The sequence below is a fragment of the Orycteropus afer genome, unplaced genomic scaffold (assembly GCF_000298275.1).
Source record: "Orycteropus afer afer isolate SDZICR_OR568_19922 unplaced genomic scaffold, OryAfe1.0 scaffold00301, whole genome shotgun sequence".
In the NCBI taxonomy this organism is placed as follows: domain Eukaryota; kingdom Metazoa; phylum Chordata; class Mammalia; order Tubulidentata; family Orycteropodidae; genus Orycteropus; species Orycteropus afer.
In genome coordinates, this window is record NW_006921888.1 from 961,482 (window position 1) to 982,544 (window position 21,063).

Sequence of the window (21,063 nt, forward strand, 5' to 3'; positions counted from 1 at the left end):
ATATATATGTATATATAATATGTAGCATTATACTTATAAACATGATACATGCCCTGCTGGCTTAGTGGTCAAAGCACATGCCTGCTAACCAAATGTTCAGTGGTTCAAACTCAGCAACTGCTCCACAGGGGGAAGATAAGGGAATCTGCTTTCATAGAGATTTATAGCCTTGGAAAATTTATGGGGACCTCTACTTTGTCCGATAGGGTCATTGCAAGTCAGAATTGATTCGATGGCAGTGGTTTTAAACGTGATACATAGAAATTGGGAGTTTTTGTGGTGTAGTGCCTAAGGCATTTGACTGCTAACCAGAATGCTGGCAGTTCACACCCACCAGTCACTGCTCAGAAGGAAGACTGGGCAATCTACTTCTGTAGAGATACCACCTTGGAAATCCAAGGAGGGGTAACTATGAGTCAAATTGCCTTGACAGCAGTGAGTTTGTTTTCTGTTTACACAGAAATTATATGGCATCCCTATCATCTGTATTATATACATATGTGTGTGTATGTATGTATGTACATATGTATCTATGCATGTATATAAAGAGAGAGACAAAGTTGAAGTTTAAAACTCTATATGTCTTTAAGATTACTTCATGATACCACTCATTATTTTTATTTCTTATGGCCATTCCTTTGGCAGTATGTAGTGGACTCTTTAAAATTCTATCTATATGCTCACATTTTCAGATTCTTATGTTTAAATTATTTTAGTTAGCTCTACAATTTTTTTTTTTTTTCAATAAAGGACTATGGAACTAGCTCTTGGCTTCAAAGAGTCCTGATGATAACTTGCATATTAAAATTTCTTGACTTATTGACACAAGCTGTATAATCTTCTAATGCCTTCAGGGAATATACATTTATTCACAAGTATTACAAATGCATGACAGAATGTACATGTACTCCAAATGACAACTTCATTTTCTTACTTGTTTGATAGCTGTTCAAATGTTGTTTCTCAGTATCACTGCCCCTCACAACATTCTGATCAATATTCTATTAGCAAAGTTTTATTGTTATTCATTTGTAAGATTCAGTCAAGGAAAAAAAATACTACTACTTTTGGACACATTTCTGGTCATTGCTATTTCTGCTATGAGACGTTACAGCAAAACTTATTACCGGTCCACTTTTCTGTTGCCTCCAGTAGAGGAGAAACTACAGATGTGGAAAATATTAATTTACACACACACACACACCCCCTATACACACACACATATACAAACTACAACCCACGAAGTTAATTTGTCATTCCACTACAAGTTATAGATGTACTGAAGGGAATTAGATGGTAGGCAATTCTGTATTCAAATCAAATCATAAGCCTGTTGATAAAACAAATATGTTATAATTATTATATGGGTATATGTTTTTGTAGTTTTTACAAGGATAGTATTGAATAGACTACTACCTCAAAGGCCTTATGGCTTCCTGGATATACCCAAAGATTTGTGAAGACAGATTTCTCTCTAGGTTCCATTCACGGAATTCACTTTGTTGTTGCTATTGTTGTTAGCTGCCATTAAATCAATTCCATCTCATGGTGACCCTATGTGTGCCCTAGTAGAACTGTGCTCCACAGGGTTTTGAAAGTTGTGATCTTCCAGGAGCAGATTGCCCAAACTATCTTCTGAGGGGCCTCCCTGTGGTTTCAGATCACCAACCTACTGGTTAGTGGTTGAGTGCTTAACAATTTGCACTAGTGGTGACTGCATAGGCTCAGATATTTTGTATTCTACCAGTACATAAACAGAGTCAGCTCACATATGTGCAGTACTTTGAAGGTCAAAGCACTTTCTTTTCAATTATTCAATTTGATTGCATTAATAATTGTCAGATTAGCCCCACCCTGTTGTTTGGTAAGTTTATTTTCTTGAAAAATACACTCAGTTACAAAGAATTTAGTTGTGTCTTTTTTGGGGGGCATTGTTCTCCTAAGAAGCTCTTTTACAATATGCTACATGAATTATACCAACACAAATGAGTATAATTTCAACAAAATCACAAGTATACTGTATTTTGAAAATGTAATTAATTTATATTTTATACAGATACAAATGCAACTGCATTCTGGACTCCATTATCCTGTTATTAAGCTTATGGAGTGTGTTATTGTATAGGTTCCAAAAGACCTACAGAGTTAATGTGTCATTCCTTTCTGCCCCCCCTCAGGTAAGCCTATTTGCTTAGTATATAACTCTTGACTAAATTAAACCAATTCACTTGCAATTTAGAGGGTACAAACATAAATTGCTAGTGATAAATCAGAGTAAATTGTAGTTTTAGTAATAAGACTGTTGAAACTAGAGTAATCTTTCACACTATCATAAATATATTTTCCTCTGGTGAAGAATATAGATTATTGTGTAAAATAGTTGAAACAAATTAAGCATGCCAGTTTACCCAATCCTAATATAGGAAACAATTTAGCACATTGTATTAAGTACCTTTCAGGTTATATTTAATGATGCTACATTGTAAAAGAGGAAACACTGCATCTTACTGCTCAGTCAGGCAGATCTAAGGTTGACTGATACCTTCTCTAATGGTTATATCTAAATGTGTATGAATAGCTTTGTAAGCAATGCTTAATCATCACAATTCTCATTTCATTAATAAGTCATGGATACTTAGCAAAGTTATAGGGTACAAGGTCAACAAACAAAAATCAGTTGTGATTCTACAAGAAATGAGAAATCTGAAAGGGAAATTGGGGAATTAATTCCATTTATAATAGTAAATAAGAGAACAAAATATTTAAGAATAAATACAACCAGCTACATGAAGGATTTATATAATGCAAATTATAAAACACTGCTGAAAAAGATTAAAGAAGACTTAAATCATTGGAAAGAGATTCAATGTTCATGGATTGGAAGAGTTAATATTGTTAAGAATACTACCAAAAACAATCTATAGATACAATTGGATCCCAATCAAAATTCCAACAGGCTTCTTTAAAGAAATAGAAAAAAAAAAAAAAACAATCCTCAACTTTGCAAGGAAGGGCAAAGGGCCCTGAGCAGCTAAAATAATGTGGAAAGAGAATAAGAAAGTAGGACTCGAACATCCTGATTTTAAAATATACTATAAAGCTATAATAGTCAAAACATTCTTTTACTGGTATAATAGTAGACTAGTAGACCAATGAACTAAAATTAACAGTCTAGAAATAAACTCTCACATTTAGGGTTAACTGATTTTTGACAAGGTTGCTAAATATATTCTATAGGGGAATAAGAGTCTCTTCAATAAATTGGGCTGGGAAAATTGGATTTCCACCCACAGAAAAATTAAAAAGGATCCATGCTTCATATCACACACAAAAATAAATTCAAAGTGGATTAAATAACTACCTGTGTGCAAATTAAACAAAATTCTTAGAATAACAATAAGGGGAAATGCTGTTAGCCCTAGCTTACAGCAATGAATTATCTAACACAATACAAAAACAGAAACAACGAAAGATAAAATAAATAAATAAGACTTCATAAAAATTAAAAACTTCTGTTCGTCAACAGACTTTACCAAAAAACTGAAGACTATCTAGTGACTGGGAGAATATCCTCAGAAACCATACACCCAACAAGAACCAAATAATCAAAATATATATAAAACTTTGACAACTTAAAAGGACAAATAACCCAATCATAAAATGGGCAAAGGCTTGATTAGATTTCACCAAAGAAGATATTCAAGCCGTCACCAAACGCATGAAAAGATGTAAATCAAAACCACAATAAGATACCATTTCATTTCCACTAGGATGGATAAGAAGAAAAAGAAAATAACAAATGTTGATGAGCACGTTGGGAAGTTGGAACCCTTATCCTTTGCTTGTATGAATACAACATGGCACAACTGTTGTGGAAAACGTTGTGGCAATTCTTCAAAAACTAAACATAGAACTACCATATGACACAGGAATTCCATTCCTAGATATATACACAAAAGAAAGCAGAAAGCAGACACCTGTACACCATTGCTTATTACAGAACTATTCACAATAACCAGAAAGCTGGCAGTTCAAACCAATCTGACTCTCCTCAGAAGGAAGATTGGGCAATCTATTTCCATAGTGATACTGTGTCATCAGAAGCCCAAGGATGGCTTGGTTGCTATGAGTCAGATCCTACTGGAAAAGTGGAAACAATCTAAATGCCAACCAACAGATGAAGGGATGAGAGTAATGTGGCACATACCTACAATGAAATACTACTTGATCAACAGGAGAAATGAAGTCCTTATACCTGTTATGTATGGATGGAGCTTGAAGGCATTATGCTGAGCAAAATAAGGCAATTGCAAAAGAACAAATAGTCTATGCCCTCATTTACATAAAAAGACAAGAAAAGGGAAATAGATAGAGAGATCAGTTTTGTACTAGTATTCAGGGGTGAGATGGAGGCAGGAAGAGGACATTAGCCATGATGGAATAACCACACTGATTAAGGGTAGGGTTGCACAGTTGATTATTGTAATGCTGTCAATAAGCTATAAACTTGTAAAAGTTAAATTGGCAAGAGTTGTGTAATACATTTACAACAATTAAATTAAAAAAAAAAAAGTAGTTACTGCAGCTGCTTATGTACAACCAAATACCTCATGGAATTTGGTACCTTAGTTTGAAGGTTTTGGGTCATGGTTTCATGATTAATTGGCTAAATAACACATTTAGTGCTTCAGTTCTCCCTCCCAGTTCATTGTGTAATGTAGGAGGTCTTACAATTTCACAAATGGACAACCAAGGCACAATAATCAGTGCCTACTCATCTGGAGCAACAGAGGAATAAGGAGAGTCACAAAAAGGAGAGGATATGGAATGTGTGGTTAATTGCCTTCATGAACAATGACCTCCTTTACTATGAGACCAGAAGAACTAGATGGTGCCCAGCTACCATTGCAGAATGTTTTGATCCAAGATTCCATAGACAAATCCTGATCAAAGGGGGGAAATGCACATCAGAATTTCAAATTATCATGGACTCTAGACTATTTGGAGACATGGAGGATCAATGGATCCCTGAAACTACTGCCCTGACATGATCTTTAAACCTTAAACCAAAAATATCCCCTGAAGTCGTCTTAAAACTGAACAATAGTTTACTGAGTAAGAAAAGTCTGCCTTGAACTAAAGTAGTAGAATAAGCTAAGAAACTGCAAATATAGACACAGTAGATAAACCCACTGCAATTGAGTCCATTCCTACTCATAGTAACCCTATAGAACAAAGTAGAACTGCCCTATAGGGTTTCTAGGGCTGTAAATCTTTATGGAAGTGACTGCCTCATCTTTCTCCTGTGGAACAGCTGGTGGGTTCAAACAGCAAACATTTTTTTTTAGCAGCTCAATGCTTTAACCACATTACCATCAGAGCTCCTAGATACAGTAGATATATAGATATTAAAATCTTTAGGATTATTTTTGCTAATAGATTTTTATATACTTTGAAGGAAGTTTTAATTTTAGCCCTATTAAGATCATCAAAATTGAAACCAATCTCAAAATCATCTTTGTGCTCACAAATATTTAATAACTAATTCATGACTGAGAGCTAAAACATTAATAGTTTTTACAGGAACATTTATATAATTATTTTTGTCCTACATGAGTTTCCTCTTGTTTAGAAAAACCCTAGAAGGTGTGCCTTCTCTGAGAAATAGAGAGAGTAAGTACAGGCAATTCCAGGATATGAATAAGATCCATTCCTAACTGTGACTTTAAAAACTTACACATAAGTTGGAACATGTGCATACACCTCTCAGTTAGCCTTACTTTAGTGCAAGAAAAAGCTCAAAACCTTTTCAGTGATTTAAAAGCTGCACATGCTGCAAGTGAACAATTATGATGAAGAATTTGTCAAAATGGGGTTGGTTCAACTGTTTTAAGTTAATTCAAATTTACATATTATTAAAGGGTAAGTCTTAGTGGGTAACATATTTGGTTGCTAACTGCTATGTTGGTAGTTTAAACTCACCAGCTGCTCCATGGGAGGAAAATGAGGCAAATTACTTCCACAAAGATTTACAGCTTTGGAAAACAAATGGGATCTCTATGAGTCAGAATCTACTCCATAGCAGTGAATTTAAAGGGCAAGTAAGTGCTGCCAGTCATTCAGACATTTGCAACCTAGAGACTGCCTATATCTTCCCCAAAGTAACACAGTTAATATAATGATAAGGCTAGATTAAAGACCAGGTAAGTTGACTCATTACCCCATTAACCAATACATTATATAGCATCCATGACTTGAGGTTTGGAAAAAGAGGAAAGAAAACAAACACTATTTCATGTTTTCATATTTTAATGCATTCGCAAAAATATTTTATACAAGTGGCATTCTATCCATATCACATAATAAGAAAATAAAAACAATTTTGCACAAGTTCTGAAATAATAGAACAGATACCAATTCATCTGATTCATCTGCAAAGTTCTGAGGCACTCAGACTGCAGGCAAGAAGAGGCAACATACCTCAAAAAAATATGTGTACTTTGTATTTACATTCTAAGAATAATGGTTAAATGGTTGTTTTGGGATTATGTCTTTTTCTAATAAGACCATGCTTTGGGGCTTCAAACAAAAAGAAAACATTTAAGATATAAGGTAAAAAAGACATTTGGTCAATAAAAGAAAAAATTGCGTTCAGGGAAAATACATATGATAAATGAAATTTATTTCTGGTAAGGAGAAATATTTTTGTAAATACTGACTCAGATGTATATTACTGAGAGAAAAATTAAATCCCATTGATAATCCTATGTTCAATATGGGGACACCCACGTAAAATAAAGCTAATATTGGAAAAGAAAAATGACTCCAATTGCTTTGGATTACTGAAGCAAGAATCAGCCTAAGACACATTGTGATGTTTACCGCATGTTTTGTTCATGGATAGGCTGCAAAATAGACTTATAAGAAATGTAGGAGAAAATCGTAAATTGATGTTAGTACTTAAAGAGACAGGGCAGCAGTTTTTTTTTTTAATGAAAAATAATAAAATACTACAATAGGATAAGAATGACATAAATCTACCTACAGGTGTTTATTGCCATCAATATGTAGAACAAAACCTATCTATTCATAGTTTGATAGAGCTTCTGTTAAAATTCTGCCATTGAAGTTTGACAAAGTAAATCCATCTAAAATTATATACTTATGCCTGAGCTCGTTCTGTTGATACTGTCCTTAGATTTTTTCTTTTATTTTTGATGTTTTAAGGTAGCACTTAATCTTCAGTAAAAAAAAATACAGTTGATGTCAGGTTGATTCTCACCAAGGCACCACCATGTGTTTTAGACCTACTTCATAGAGTTTCTGATGACTGTGATCTTTGGGAAGTACATATCCAAATATTTCTACTGAAGCAACACTGGGTGGATTTGAATCTTGAAACTTTTTGTTAGTAGCCAAGTGCATAACTATTTGTACCACCCAAGGAGTCCCTTGTAATACACCATGAGTTTATGTTCAGGGTACTATTAAATTCTTTTATAACAATCTACCAGCATTTGCACAGAAAGGAGACCTAAGCATGTAGAAGTGGGAAACACCATCATTAGGACCTGTTTTCTCATTTTCTCTGTGATAGTGAAATGATTAAAGTATGTTCTATTTTGGTATCTTGACACTTGTAAGGAATGATCCTCTAGGATTTATGATATTTTTCAGCAATGCTTATACCCTGCTGCCTACAACTTAGATATACTCTTTTAATTTATACATACAGTGGGTTATAAGTTTCAAATAAAGAATTGAAGAAACTTACTCTTTTTCCAGGAGGACCTGGTGGACCAGCCTCACCAGATGGACCAGGAGGACCCTATAAAATGTGAAAAATACCTTTTAAGGAATTTGTATTATTTTATAGCCCACAGCATTTCTCAAAATCTGGACTAAACTCAACCTTTCTTCATTTCTCCACATCTATTTTTCCTGGACAATTGTCAGCCCAAATTTATATACTCAAATTTCTTCTAAAAATCCATAGTTAGGGCTAGGTAAATTCATAACTGTATGAAAATGAAAAACTTCATAACTATAAGAAAATGAAGTAAAATTGTGTTTTTTAATTAATAGAACTATATGGATAATAATTTTACTCACATCACATAAATATGTGAACACCATATAATTATCACCTTAAAAATTTTATTGTGTGAAAACAAAAATTAAAATTTTTATGCCAAGTATACACAACATCTACACAGCCTATATCTATTTGACTGTATTTATCCAGTGGGGGTGGCTGTAGAGACAAAGTTGTTATAGATAAAGTTATATTTGGCTCCTACTTAAGTTGCTGGTGCTTTTCTTCTTTTCTCCCTCATAAACCACATGTGGCCAAAGCACTCTACTGTGCCATCTCACTCCCTCTCACTAAAAAGTAATATATTATGGTGAACTCATTTAGGTGAATAATTGAAATATTTCATACTAATATGCAACAGACTGAAAACTTGGCTTTCTTCTTTCCAGTCATGCTTATGTCTTAAAAACAGTTTTCATTTAACTCTTGTTGTTGTTATGTGCCGTCGAGTCAAACCCGACTCATAGGGACCCCTCCTTGGGTTTCTGAGGCAGTATCACTATGGAAGTAGGATAGCCCAACCTTCCTCCCGAGGAGTGGCTGGTGGGTTTGAACTGCCAGCCGTCTGGTTAGCAGGCAAGTGTCTTAGCCACTATGCTACCAGAGCTCCCTCTTTTAACTCTAGTGGATAGATAATTGAGATTGTCATAGTATGAGAAAATCATTAGTGTACTATGACTACATTTTTCATTATGGAGGCTTTACTTATATTTCTTAAGTCCCATCGAGTAGGAAACATTCAATGTAAGACTGGCTCTCAACTGGAAGTTAAAGGTTGCTGATAATTCTTCCAGAAAAATGTACACATACAAAGCTGTGTTTTTGAAAGGTTGATTGTTTACATTAATTATTTAATATTCCTTAAGGTGATGTGAAAATAATGAGTGTGTTTACTTACTGGTTGACCAGGATCTCCATCTTCACCCTTATCACCACCAACACCATCTTGACCCTATAAAAGGCAATAGAAAATGGACCTAGATAGTTCTTGATACTAATTAACATTTATAAGGAAAAAAATATATAAAGAAGTAAGATAATCTACTTTGTGTTTTCCTGAAATACATTATCACTAGATAGTCAAGTAAAATTATATATTTTCCCACATTTTATTTTTATTTTTAATTTTTTAGGATGGTGATACATTTTTTTGTTTCCATTTGATTTGCTCTTATTGCTACAATTACTGATTTTTAAAAATACATTATGCTTTTGATTAAAACAAAAAAGAGTATGCAATGAAAATATAAAGTAAGCTCATTCTTTCATTGTAAACATAGATATTAAAATTTCAAACTGTAGAAGAGACTAGAAGAATAACAAAGACTCTATAACTTTGAAGTAATAGTGAAACTGTCATTCAGATTATTTGTCTTTGTACAATGCCACAAACTCTGGAAAATAAATAAAAATGAAGAGAATAATTACTCTATGTAGGTTTAATAGTCTCCTACTATACAGATTTTTCTTCTGTTATTATTATTTAGATTTTCTTTTTCTGTTTGGGAAGTCGGGAGCTCTGGTAGCATAGTGGCTAAGACACTTGACTGCTAACCAGAAGGCTGGCGGTTCAAACACACCAGCCACTCCTCGGAAGGAAGATGGGGCAATCTACTTCCGTAGTGATACTGCCTCGGAAACCCAAGGAGGGGTCGCTATGAGTCGGGTCCGACTCGACGGCACATAACAACAACAACAACAACAAATTTGGGAAGTCTACATACAACAACTAAGAGTTTTCTATAATTATTAACAATAAGAACATCTCCTCCAAAAAAAAAAATATATTTTTCCATGGTACTTACTGCAGGGCCAGGTTCGCCAGGAGGACCAGGATCTCCAGGAAAGCCTACAGGACCCTAGACAATTTATTTATTTATTTATTTTTAAGAAAAAGAAACAGGAAGTTAATATTATAAGGTTATGATATTCAAAACTCATGACAAAACCATATGAGAATATTTCTTTCCTCATGCCAGAAAATTTAGAAATGAAATAAATTGTGAATGCTTATGAATACATAAAATTATGATTTATCAGGTTCACTAGCTATGGGCAAGAGCCCCATGATGTTCAAACCTTCTAGAAGTTCTAAATTGAATTTAATATAGATGCCACTTTAAAGGGGACTAAGCTCACTTACCGGGTTACCCTTAGGGCCATCGTCACCTGGCGGTCCCTTAGCACCTGGAGGTCCAGCAGCCCCAGGAGGACCAGCTTCTCCTTTCTCTCCTCTTTCTCCTTTGGGACCCTATACCATGTACAAAAGTGAATGAGTCTTATAAACTTTAAATCAGAGTTTCTAACCTCAGCACTGTTGACATTTGTGCCTATTTTGTATATTGTAAAATGCTTAGCAGCTTCCCTGGCTTCTACCAATTAGAAGACAGCAGCAGCCTCCCTCTTCTTCTCCAGCCCCTCATCTCCAGTATGACAAAATAATAATAATAATAATATCTCTAGGCATTGTCAAATGTTCTTTGGGGTTAAATAAATAACTGTGATTTAAACCAATCAATGTTAGAATGACACAATTCTTAAATGTTTATTTAATGCAGAAGCACTTTGTTTGCTGAGTGGTTGGTTTGCTTCTTTTATGGTCGTCCACTAAAAAGAATGTAAACAATAACACACTTATAGTATTAATGCTCTCACTTATATCAATATGAGTTATTTTAAATTTACCTATGAATTAAAATATGTAAAGGACATGCAAAGTTTTAAGCAATGCCATGTTTATGATTATTCTTAATGAATTACAAAGGGAAAGCAAATAACTGAACTACAACTAAGAGTTACATGCTTAAAATGCTCTAAAGAAAAATCTTGAAGCAATTGCATTCTATACTAATAATTTGATTCTACTTACACCTGAGCCTGCTTCTCCAGGAGGCCCCGGGTTTCCTGACTCTCCAGGTTCACCCTGTAAAGAAAAGATGAAATCAGTATCAGAAAACAGAAATGATATTTTGCATTTTTAAAACTGCCTTCAATTATGACTGTGACATTTACATGTGTCCTTAAATTATTATATTGTTTCAGGTCACTGGGAAATTTTAAGGAACCTTATATATTACCAAATGAGCTTGATACTTTCATTTTTTCATGCACATAAACAGAATTGAATAAACATTAACACAGGTTACTCTTGTTGTTGCTGTTAGATGTCACTGAGTCTATTCCTACTGACAGTGACCCTGTGGATAAAAAAAAAAAAAACACTGCCCAGTCCTGTGCCATCAGCACAATCACTGCTACTTTTGTGCTCATTGTTGTGGCCACCGTGTCAGTCCATCTTTTTGAGGATCTTCCTCTTTTCCCTGATCCTCTATTTTGCCAAGCATGATGTCCTTCTTCAGGGATTGTCCCTTCTGATAACACGTCCAGAGTTAGAGACACCAAGCCTTGCTATCTTTGCTTCTAAGGAGCATTCTGGCTATGCTTCTTTCAAAACAGATTTGTTCTTTGCTCTTATAGCCCATGATGTATTCAATACTCTTCACCAACACTGTAATTTTCAGGCATCAGTCCTTCAGTTTTCCTTATTCATGGTCCAGCTATCACATGGATATGAGGCAACTGAGAATACCACGGCTTGTGATAGGCACAACTTAATCTGCAAGATGACATCTTTGCTTTTTACCACTTTAAGGAAGTCTTTTGCAGTAGATATGCCAATGCTGCCTCCCATGGATATGATTGTGGATCAAAGTAACATAATATCCATGATAACATCAATCCTTTCTCTATCATGATATTGCTTATTGGTTCAGTTGTTAGTATTTCCATTTTCTTTATGTTAAGATATAATTTATACTGAAGGCCATAGTCTTCAATTTTTATCAGTAAGTGCTTTAAGTCATCTCTTTCAGTAAGTAAGGTTGTGTCATCTGTATATTGCAGGTTGTTAATGAGTCTCCCTTCAATTCTGATGTCATGTTCTTCTTCGCATAGTCCAGCTTCTTGGTTTGTTTGCTTAGCATATCAATTAAATGAGTATATTGAAAGTATATAACTCCGAAACACATTTTCCTGATTTTAACAAATATCCCTTTATTCTCTTCAAATAAGTGTCTCTTTCTCTATGTACAGGTTCCATATGAGCACAGTCAAGTGTTATGGAATCTCCACTTTCACAATGGTATCCATAATTTGTTATGATTCACACAGTTGCATAATCAATAAAATACAAGTAAACATCTTTCTACTTTCAGCCAAGATTCATCTGACTTCAGCAATGATATTCCTTGTTCCACTCCACATTCTTTTCTGAATCTCACTTGAATTCTAACAACTCTGTTGACATAGTGCTCCAACAATTTTTGAATTATCTTCATCAAGATTTTACTTGCATGTGATATTAATAATATTGTTTGATAATTTTTTGCATTCTAATGGATTACCTTTCATTGGAATGGGAACAAATATAGATATCTTCCACTCAGTTGGTTAGGCAGCTAACTTCCAAGTTTCTTTGCATAGATGAAAGAGTGTTTCCAGGATTGTACCCATTTGTGGAACCATCTCAATTGGTATTCCATCAGTTCCTAGAAGTCTTGTTTTTGGTTTATACCTTCAAAGCAACTTGACATCTTCCTTCAGCACAGTGGGTCCTTGATCACATGCTACTTCCTTGTCTTAGTTATCTAATGCTGCTATAACAGAAATATCCTAAGTGTAATGTCTTAACAAATAGAAATTTGTTTTCTCACAGTTTAGGAGCCTAGATTTCTGAATTCATAGTGCTAGCCCTTGGGGAAAGCTTTCTCTTTGTATCAGCTATGGAAGAAAACCTCTTTTGTTTCTGCTTCCTGGTTCTTTGGAGACATTCAGATGTATTAGCATCTATCTTACTCCAACACACCCTCTGCTTATTTGTTTAATCTCTTTTTATATCTCATAAGAGATTGACTCGAGATATAACCTCCACTAAACTTGCCTCATTAACATAACAAAGACAACCCATTTCCAAATGGGATTATTACTACAACCATGGAGTTTAGGATTTACAACACATGTTTGAGGGTCATAATTCAAACCATATCACTCTTGAAATGACTGAATATCATCAACCAAATCTTTTTGGTACAGTGACTTTCTGTATTCCTTCCTTCTTCTCTTGGTTCTTCCTGCATTTCAGTGTTCGTCCATGGGATCCTTCAATATTGCAACTCAAAGCTCAAGGTTTTTCTTCAGTTCTGTCAACTTAAATGCTGACAATTTTGGTTGTGTAAATTCAGATATTCAGATCTTTCAATACTTTTTCTTCTTAAGCCTCCCTTTGAAATCTTCTGTTCAAATCCTGTACTTCATCATTTCTTCCTTTAACTTTTAACTATTCTATCCTTGAGAGCAAATTTCAAAGTCTCTTCTGAGTTTCATTTTGATCTTTTTGTTTGTTTGTTTTCTGTCTTTTTAATGACTTTTTGCTTTGATCAAGTATAATGTCCTTGATATAATTCCACAATTTTTCTGGTCTTTGGTCAGTAGTGAAATACTGGTGGCACACCTTTCAGCATCACAGCAACACAAAACGACACAGAACGACAGATTGACAGCTGATGGTCCAGCTTACTATTTGCCTGGCCTTTTTCCACCCAACCATACAAAACAGAAATGTTCACCAACAAATTACAAATTTGTACTTCATCAATAGTCATCTCATAATCATGTTCATTAATAATTTCAAATTGTTCTTTATTAAAATAGAATCTCACTTTTCATTTATTATAAAATGATGAGCAAATAAAATAAGTTGGTAGTATTATGTTAATTATATAAAATATGGTTAGTTGAAGTCCAAAACTCATAGCAAAGAGATTCTAAAAATATAAGATATGAAAAGGAACTTAGAAACTAATTAAACTACTCTATTTGAGGATGTTCATGTTATAACTTTGATAATCTTCATCATCTCCTTTTTAGCTATGGATTATTATTTTCTAGTCAATGATGAATAAATCTCCTAAATTTGTAGTTTCTAGCTATGAAAGTCTGTTACTAGTGTCTCATACTGGGAAATGAATAAGAACGTAATGTCCTGTTCAAGTAATCATTCAAGTGACATATGTAGTAACTCATGTACCATGTTTCCATTTAAAATCATTGTTACTATCAATTGTGAAATAAGTGGTTCTAGAAATTCTGATATGAAAATTGTTTAAAATTGAAAAAACAATGTGAGATCTGAATTTCCTTTAATTTTTTTATTCTTTTTCTTTTTTTTTTTTTCCAATAGATGTTATCTTCCTGGCACAAGCTATCCACAACTCCTAAGTTGGTCTGACATGTAAACATTAGGTGTAAACATAATTCAGTGTCATATTTGGAGCACATAGTTTCTTACTCTTTGAGAATATAGACATTAACTTTCTGAATTATTTGCGTAATGGCTGAAGTCAACAAGCACTTCTAAGTGTTTAGTTATTATTATTACTTGTAAATTATTTTCTCTCTTAAGATCACATAGTGATAATTTCCAGTTATTCTGATGAACTTTCAAGTAAAATATTGTATTTACAGTATTTACAAAGTGATGGATTATTCATTACCTGAATATGATGGGACAGTCTATAAATAATATTTTCAGAAGTCATTATTCTTGTCTTTAAATAAAATATGAGTCATTCAAATCAACTGTAAAATGTCCAATTTATATGCTTTGTATACTGAATGCAACACTTAGTTAAAGATACAGGAATCTTATTAAGCATGTACATAATATCTTCTTATACACCACTTTAATCAATGGCAATGTCACAGAAAGTTAGAACTACGATATAAATAGGTATGTTTTTTAATCACCCTCCAGATTTTTTTCCATTTACCTCTATCAACTACAGATTTAAACTTAAAGAGATTTAAACTTAAAGAGATTTTTAAAGAAATATTTATGTTTTAATGATACATGTAAAAAATAGGTTTAAATAACTGACAAAGTTTAATGAAGCATCTTTTATTACCAAATCACATAACTTGAAGAATAACATATTAATATTCATTTGATCAAAATATATAAAAAATAACCATTTAGAAGACTTGTGCCAAGTGTTCCAAATGGAAATATCAACTCTTAAGATGAAATTAATATTATCAATAAAGTTTTATTTCAATTCTTTTGAAAGGGAATGGGGCAATTAAAAAAAAAAATCATAAAATAGTGCACCAAAACAGTATTATATAAGTTAACTATGTATATCTAATATCATTAAGACTATACTATATTCATTTTGTTTTGTTGTTGTTATGTGCCATCAAGTCAGACCTGACTCATAGCAACCCCTCTTTGGGTTTCTGAGGCAGTATCACCACGGAAGTAGATTGCCCAACCTTCCTTCTGACAAGTGGCTGGTGGGATTGAAGTGCCAGCCATCTGGTTAGCAGTCAAGTGCCTTAGGCACTATGCTACCATCCTCTCGGGTGGGGTGGTTTCTTCCCCTCCTCCTCCTCCTCCCTTTTCACAAAATCCAGAAAAGGTGTTGAATTCTGTGGCCTTTTCATAATCATAGCTGCCTTTTCTCCCATGGGAGAATTTCCCTTCCACTCTGCTCACTCAAGCCTATCTTGATGCAATTTCTGTTGTTGGTTACTTTACTTTTTGTTTCGTAGACTGAGAATAGGTGTTGATTTTCTCAAGTGCCTATATTCATTTTACAGAAGAGTAATTGATGTAAACTATGTGATAGAGCATTAGCATATGAAGAAGGTATTAGATTATAAAGTTATCATTATTTATCATGTAACCATTTTACCCCATTCTATGATACACTTGTTCAGGTTAAAGTTCCCCATCATTCTGTATGCCCCAAATGCAAGAGTAATCTACAGTAAATATACATCAGATGGAAAGTAGGTTAAACATATTTAAGCCAGTGTAACATGTACAGGACATTACTTTTTGCTTGTTTGTTTGTTTTGTTTTATTTTGCTTGTATTTACTGAATTAGTGACTAGAAAAAAAAATTCTAAAATATAGGAAGGAAGATGTCTAAAATCTGCACTCCATGGCAAATTATAATATTATCCCATGTTCTAAATGAAAAGTTAATATCAAAACTTTATTTATATCTAGCTTTTTGCCTCCTAGTAAATGCTGAAATAAAATGGAGCAAACTAAAAGATCTATTTATTTCTCAGTGCAATAAATTTACAACCATGTGCATTTTAAGTGCAGGAAAGTCACAAGTCAACAACTCTGCTTGACTGAATCATTCACAGAAGACTAACAACTGGTAAATGTGACTAAATAAGCTTTAAATGGAATGAAAACAGTGTGGAAAGGGAATTTCTCCAAAATTTAACCATCTGGCATCTGTGTTTACTTCAAGAGTAACATAGAAGACAAAAGCTTACATAAAGCAACTTAGGTATTTAAAACTATTCCCTGAGTACTCGAAAGCTTTAGGAAACAAATGAGATGAACTGAACGGCTATTAAATGACTTTGGAATTTCCTATGCGGACAAAAGGAGCTCTGGTAGCATAGTGGCTAAAGCACTTGACTGCTAACCAGAAGGCTGGCAGTTCAAACCCACCAGCCACTCCTCGGAAGGAAGGTTGGGCAATCCTACTTCCATAGTGATACTGCCTTGGAAACCCAAGGAGGGATCGCTATGAGTCGGGGCCGACTAGACGGCACGTAACAGCAAACAACAACATGCAGACAAAACCAAGATGAGAGAAAAATTCTCATTATTCTGGGACTTATATCCAAATGGGGATTATGCAAAGGTAAAGGGAAAAGACATAAGGCTAATATTATCTGTCTAATCCAATGATCCTATCAGGGACAGAGTTATCTTATACTATATATTGTATGTCAATTGAACCCTATGAAAAATGTACCTTAAATTCCACCCCACAACCCACCCACACCATTTCAACACATAACTTCAAGCTTAAGAATATGAAAAAAAAAATATATATATGAAATAGATTTTTGTTTATAAAGTAAGAAATGAACAACTTTAAACCTTTTCTAACTTAGCAATGAATAAATACTTTGAATAGTTAATCATATATGATATATTATGACCAAAATACCAGAATAGGATTTTGAGCAGAAGTAAATATCAAAATAATATATTCTAGAAGGTATTTCTTTTTTTAATGGGTTAAATCTTTAAATTAAATTAAATGAACTTAAGTACATGATTTAATATATTAACATACTTAACAGAAACTCTTAGATCATTTTCAAGATTAGAATAAGTCTACCTGTTGATGATTACTAAACAAAAGGTTAGCATTCCAATCCCACTGAGAGGTGCCTAGGAAGACAGGCCCAGCAGTCTGAAAGGTCACAGCCTTGACAACTCTATGGAACACTTTTACTCTGCTCACAAAGGATTTTGATGAGAAGAAACTGACTTGACAGCAACTTAAAACAATAAATCCTCTGATATAGCTTAATAACTAGAAAATTCAGGAAATTTTTTATTAAGTTTTCATTGCATTCTATTTAATGGTATGAAATTGAATTCTTTCTTCAGAACTGGTAAAGGGTTTTTTAAGAGATCAAATATAAATGATGATTCCCTTCACAATTCTATTGAGATGAGCATGAATACATACATACATATCAGAGAGCCATTTTTAACATTTTCATAAAAGGAACAGCTGATTTTTTAAATGAAATCATGTTCATGAGAAAAGCAAGCTATTCTGAGCTCACATGCTATGGCACATGCCAACTACGTTGAAATGTGCCACAGACAGGTCATATTATTAGTTCTGAAAACATAACTCTAAATATGACAAAATGAATGCTTAATTATTTTGCGGTTTGGAGAGTCTTCTTTTTCCCTTTTAAATCAGTGGCATCAACCAATCTCTTCTATTTTCAGGACTGAGTATTACTAGACACACTGTAGTCGAATGAGATAAACATGAGTTGGTGTCAATTCTGACATGCTTATTGGCAAGACTTGAATGAAATTATAGAGTTCTCTAAACTACAGCTTCCTCAGCTTAAAAATATGGATACTAATAATACTGTAATAATGAGTAATTTTGTGATAATTAAAGGAAATAATTTGTATTTTATCATAATTTCATCAGTCAGCATATAAAAACAAACCCACTGCCATCAAGTCAATTCTGATTCATAGAGACCCTGTAGGACAGAATACAACTGCCCCATAAGATTTGTAAGGCTGAAAATCTTTATAGAGGGAGACTGTATCATCTCTCTTCTCTGGAGCAACCAGTGGGTTCAAACCACTGACTTTTTGGTTAGCAGCCAAATGCTTTAAACACTGCACCACCAGAGCTCCTTATTTAGCATATTACATAACAGTCAAAAACATGGTATCTCTAAGTTATTTTAACAGTTATTTCTTTAACTACAACAGTGGAGGAGCATAGAACTTATGCTGTGTGTAAGCATACAACTGTGCAAAATGATTAGAAAGACAGTAATATTAGAAGCAGTTATAATATTATTAATAGATTATCAATTATCACTAAGTTCCTCACCTTTTCTCCAACACCACCAACTGAACCAATGGATCCAGGAGGTCCCTGTGGTCCCTAAGGCACAGAAAAAGAAAATGATAGTAATCCTTCTTCTTGAAAAAAAAAAAAAATGACACTTCAAAATAAGTATCTGTTTTCAAAGAAAGAGAAATATAAGCAAGAATATTCTAAATTATCTGAAAGATGAGAAAAAGTGATGTTTTTAAAATGAGTTACCAAATTTATTGTATATAAAGCAAGAAACTTTCTAGCTCTAGACTTACACAATGACACTCAGAATATAATTTCACTCACTCTGTGCATGGAATATTCAGAAAAATTTTAAAGAATGATGTATTAGTAGAAAAAACATGTGACTCTGGCTGATAATTATGTAGTTTGTGCCAAAACATCATTATAAGCCATATCTCAGCCTTTAAACTCTTCAAGAGGAACTGAAATCTAGCTGCTTCTTTAGTTCATCTCCTATATAGTTCATATACTCAATTTTGGTCTGCTAAACTCAAGAGAAATCATAACAGAAATCAACAAGAAATGCCAGGAGAATGAGGAGAATTTAGTTTCTTTATGGTGAAAAAGTGAAGTCAGAAGGAGAGATATCATCAAAACTTCTATATCCACTAAGGACAAGAGTAAGGTAAGTAAGACATTACATCTTGAAATTCTGTATTAGAACACTGAGTCCATTTTTAAGCTTGAGAGAAATAACTTTTACATAATTTAAAGGAAACATGTAGCATTGCAATAGGTGCACTTAACATGTACACATTGTTCTAACATATTTTATAGAATTATATTATAAAAAGTATAGCATTACAGAGAAACCCACTGTGGACAAATCTGTTCATAAAAGTATTTGGAATACAGACCTAAACTTATACAGTCAAAGTCAATAACTTTGACTATTTCTTCATGCTAGTGTCAGAGATAAAGGTTAAACTCAGTACAATTCAGTAACTGCTTATCAAGTAATTATAAGGAAAGTACAGTTCAAGCATCCTGATCAGAACAATGTGGTTAACTACAATGCAATTTGTATACCTCACTCATCAATGAATATATATTGAATATGAACTGTGTATCTAGTTTATATTTGTGGTAACTAGTTCCACATAAAGTCCACTTCTTTCCCAGTAAAAAGTATGATCAACTGTTATGGTCTATATGATAGAATTGGAAATAAGCATAGTTATTTAGTAATTCTCCTAAAATCCCTGAAATAGATTGAATATCTCCATTGTTTCTCAGACACCTTTTGCCATTATGCAATACTCAGGCTTATATTTCACAATTCTTACTTACATCAGCTCCATTGGGACCCTGAGGGCCTCTTGGTCCTGGAGGACCAGGTGGACCCTACAAGAGACAAATATTAAGGTTTATGAAGACCATACTCCAATATATTTGTAACATATTAATTTTGTGATTGTTGTTGTTATGTGCCATCAAGTCGAACCCGACTCATAGCGACCCCTCCTTGGGTTTCCGAGGCAGTATCACTACGGAAGTAGATTGCCCCATCTTCCTCAATTTTGTGATTAGGCATACTAAAAGAAGTTTAAGCCTGCAAAATCATAGTCAGTAAAGCATATCCCCATTATAAGCCATTTCTGATGAATACAACATCATGTTAACAAACTATCTTTACACATGGCCACAGGGAACTGAGGGACTTTTGATTTGAAAATGAGCCAAGAAAGTCTTTTATGACTCTCTGCAACAATGTACCAATAATACAAGAAGAAATATTTTTATTTTGTGCTAGACTGTAAAGACAGTATGAAGTTAGAATAAGAAACAGTGCTTGAGTAAACTTTTAATTCATTAACACAATCAAAGTGTTTTTATTTTTTAATTTGTATTTTTGTTTCTACAGTCAACTGCCACAGTCTAAGTACTGGATATTGAAATAAGAAAAAAATTAGTAATCCTTCTAAATCATATCAAATAATTTAATAGACTTGGATGTGGTTCTTGAAGAGAATAAAATCTATCCTGGAAATGTAAAAAGTATCTAAATATCTGAAGGAAATAAAATTTGTGGAAAATGATTAGTAAAAGAAAGGAGCAATTAGGAAGTATATTCACACATTTCATTACATATTTCAATTACTTTGGTTAGTTATTTCTTTATCTAAGGTACTGCTCAATAAACAATATATTATTTAAATTTTCATCTGAGGTATTCATCTTACCATTACAGCAGGAAGACAAATTAATAAGTACAAATAATTATAAGTCATAGATATCATAGCATTCTAATTAAGACACAATTCCTCGTTAAATTTAAAATGTGTTTTAAAATACAACAATTAACTTTTAATAGTGTGTTACAACATTTGTTAACTATCCAGATACTGGTTGAATATTATCTATTTACCTGTTTCACATCAAAGTCTGGAGCTAAAGACTAAGAAATAACTGAAGTGTGGGAATTCATTACATACACCTCAATAGCATACACATATAGAAAAGAAAAAACATATAACAGTT

General features: G+C 33.5%; 1 protein-coding gene across 1 annotated transcript in view; it reads right to left on the bottom strand.

Annotated features, from left to right (window-relative positions):
* Nucleotides 1–21,063, bottom strand: part of COL11A1 (collagen type XI alpha 1 chain) — a 316,494-nt gene that overhangs the window by 38,502 nt on the left and 256,929 nt on the right. The window contains exons 48-54 of the mRNA XM_007951592.2: nt 19,873–19,926; nt 18,571–18,624; nt 10,965–11,018; nt 10,239–10,346; nt 9,901–9,954; nt 8,994–9,047; nt 7,775–7,828 (exon numbers count right to left, since the gene is read on the bottom strand). Coding sequence (XP_007949783.1) covers nt 7,775–7,828; nt 8,994–9,047; nt 9,901–9,954; nt 10,239–10,346; nt 10,965–11,018; nt 18,571–18,624; nt 19,873–19,926 — 432 coding nt within the window. The remainder of the gene's footprint in view (nt 1–7,774; nt 7,829–8,993; nt 9,048–9,900; nt 9,955–10,238; nt 10,347–10,964; nt 11,019–18,570; nt 18,625–19,872; nt 19,927–21,063) is intronic.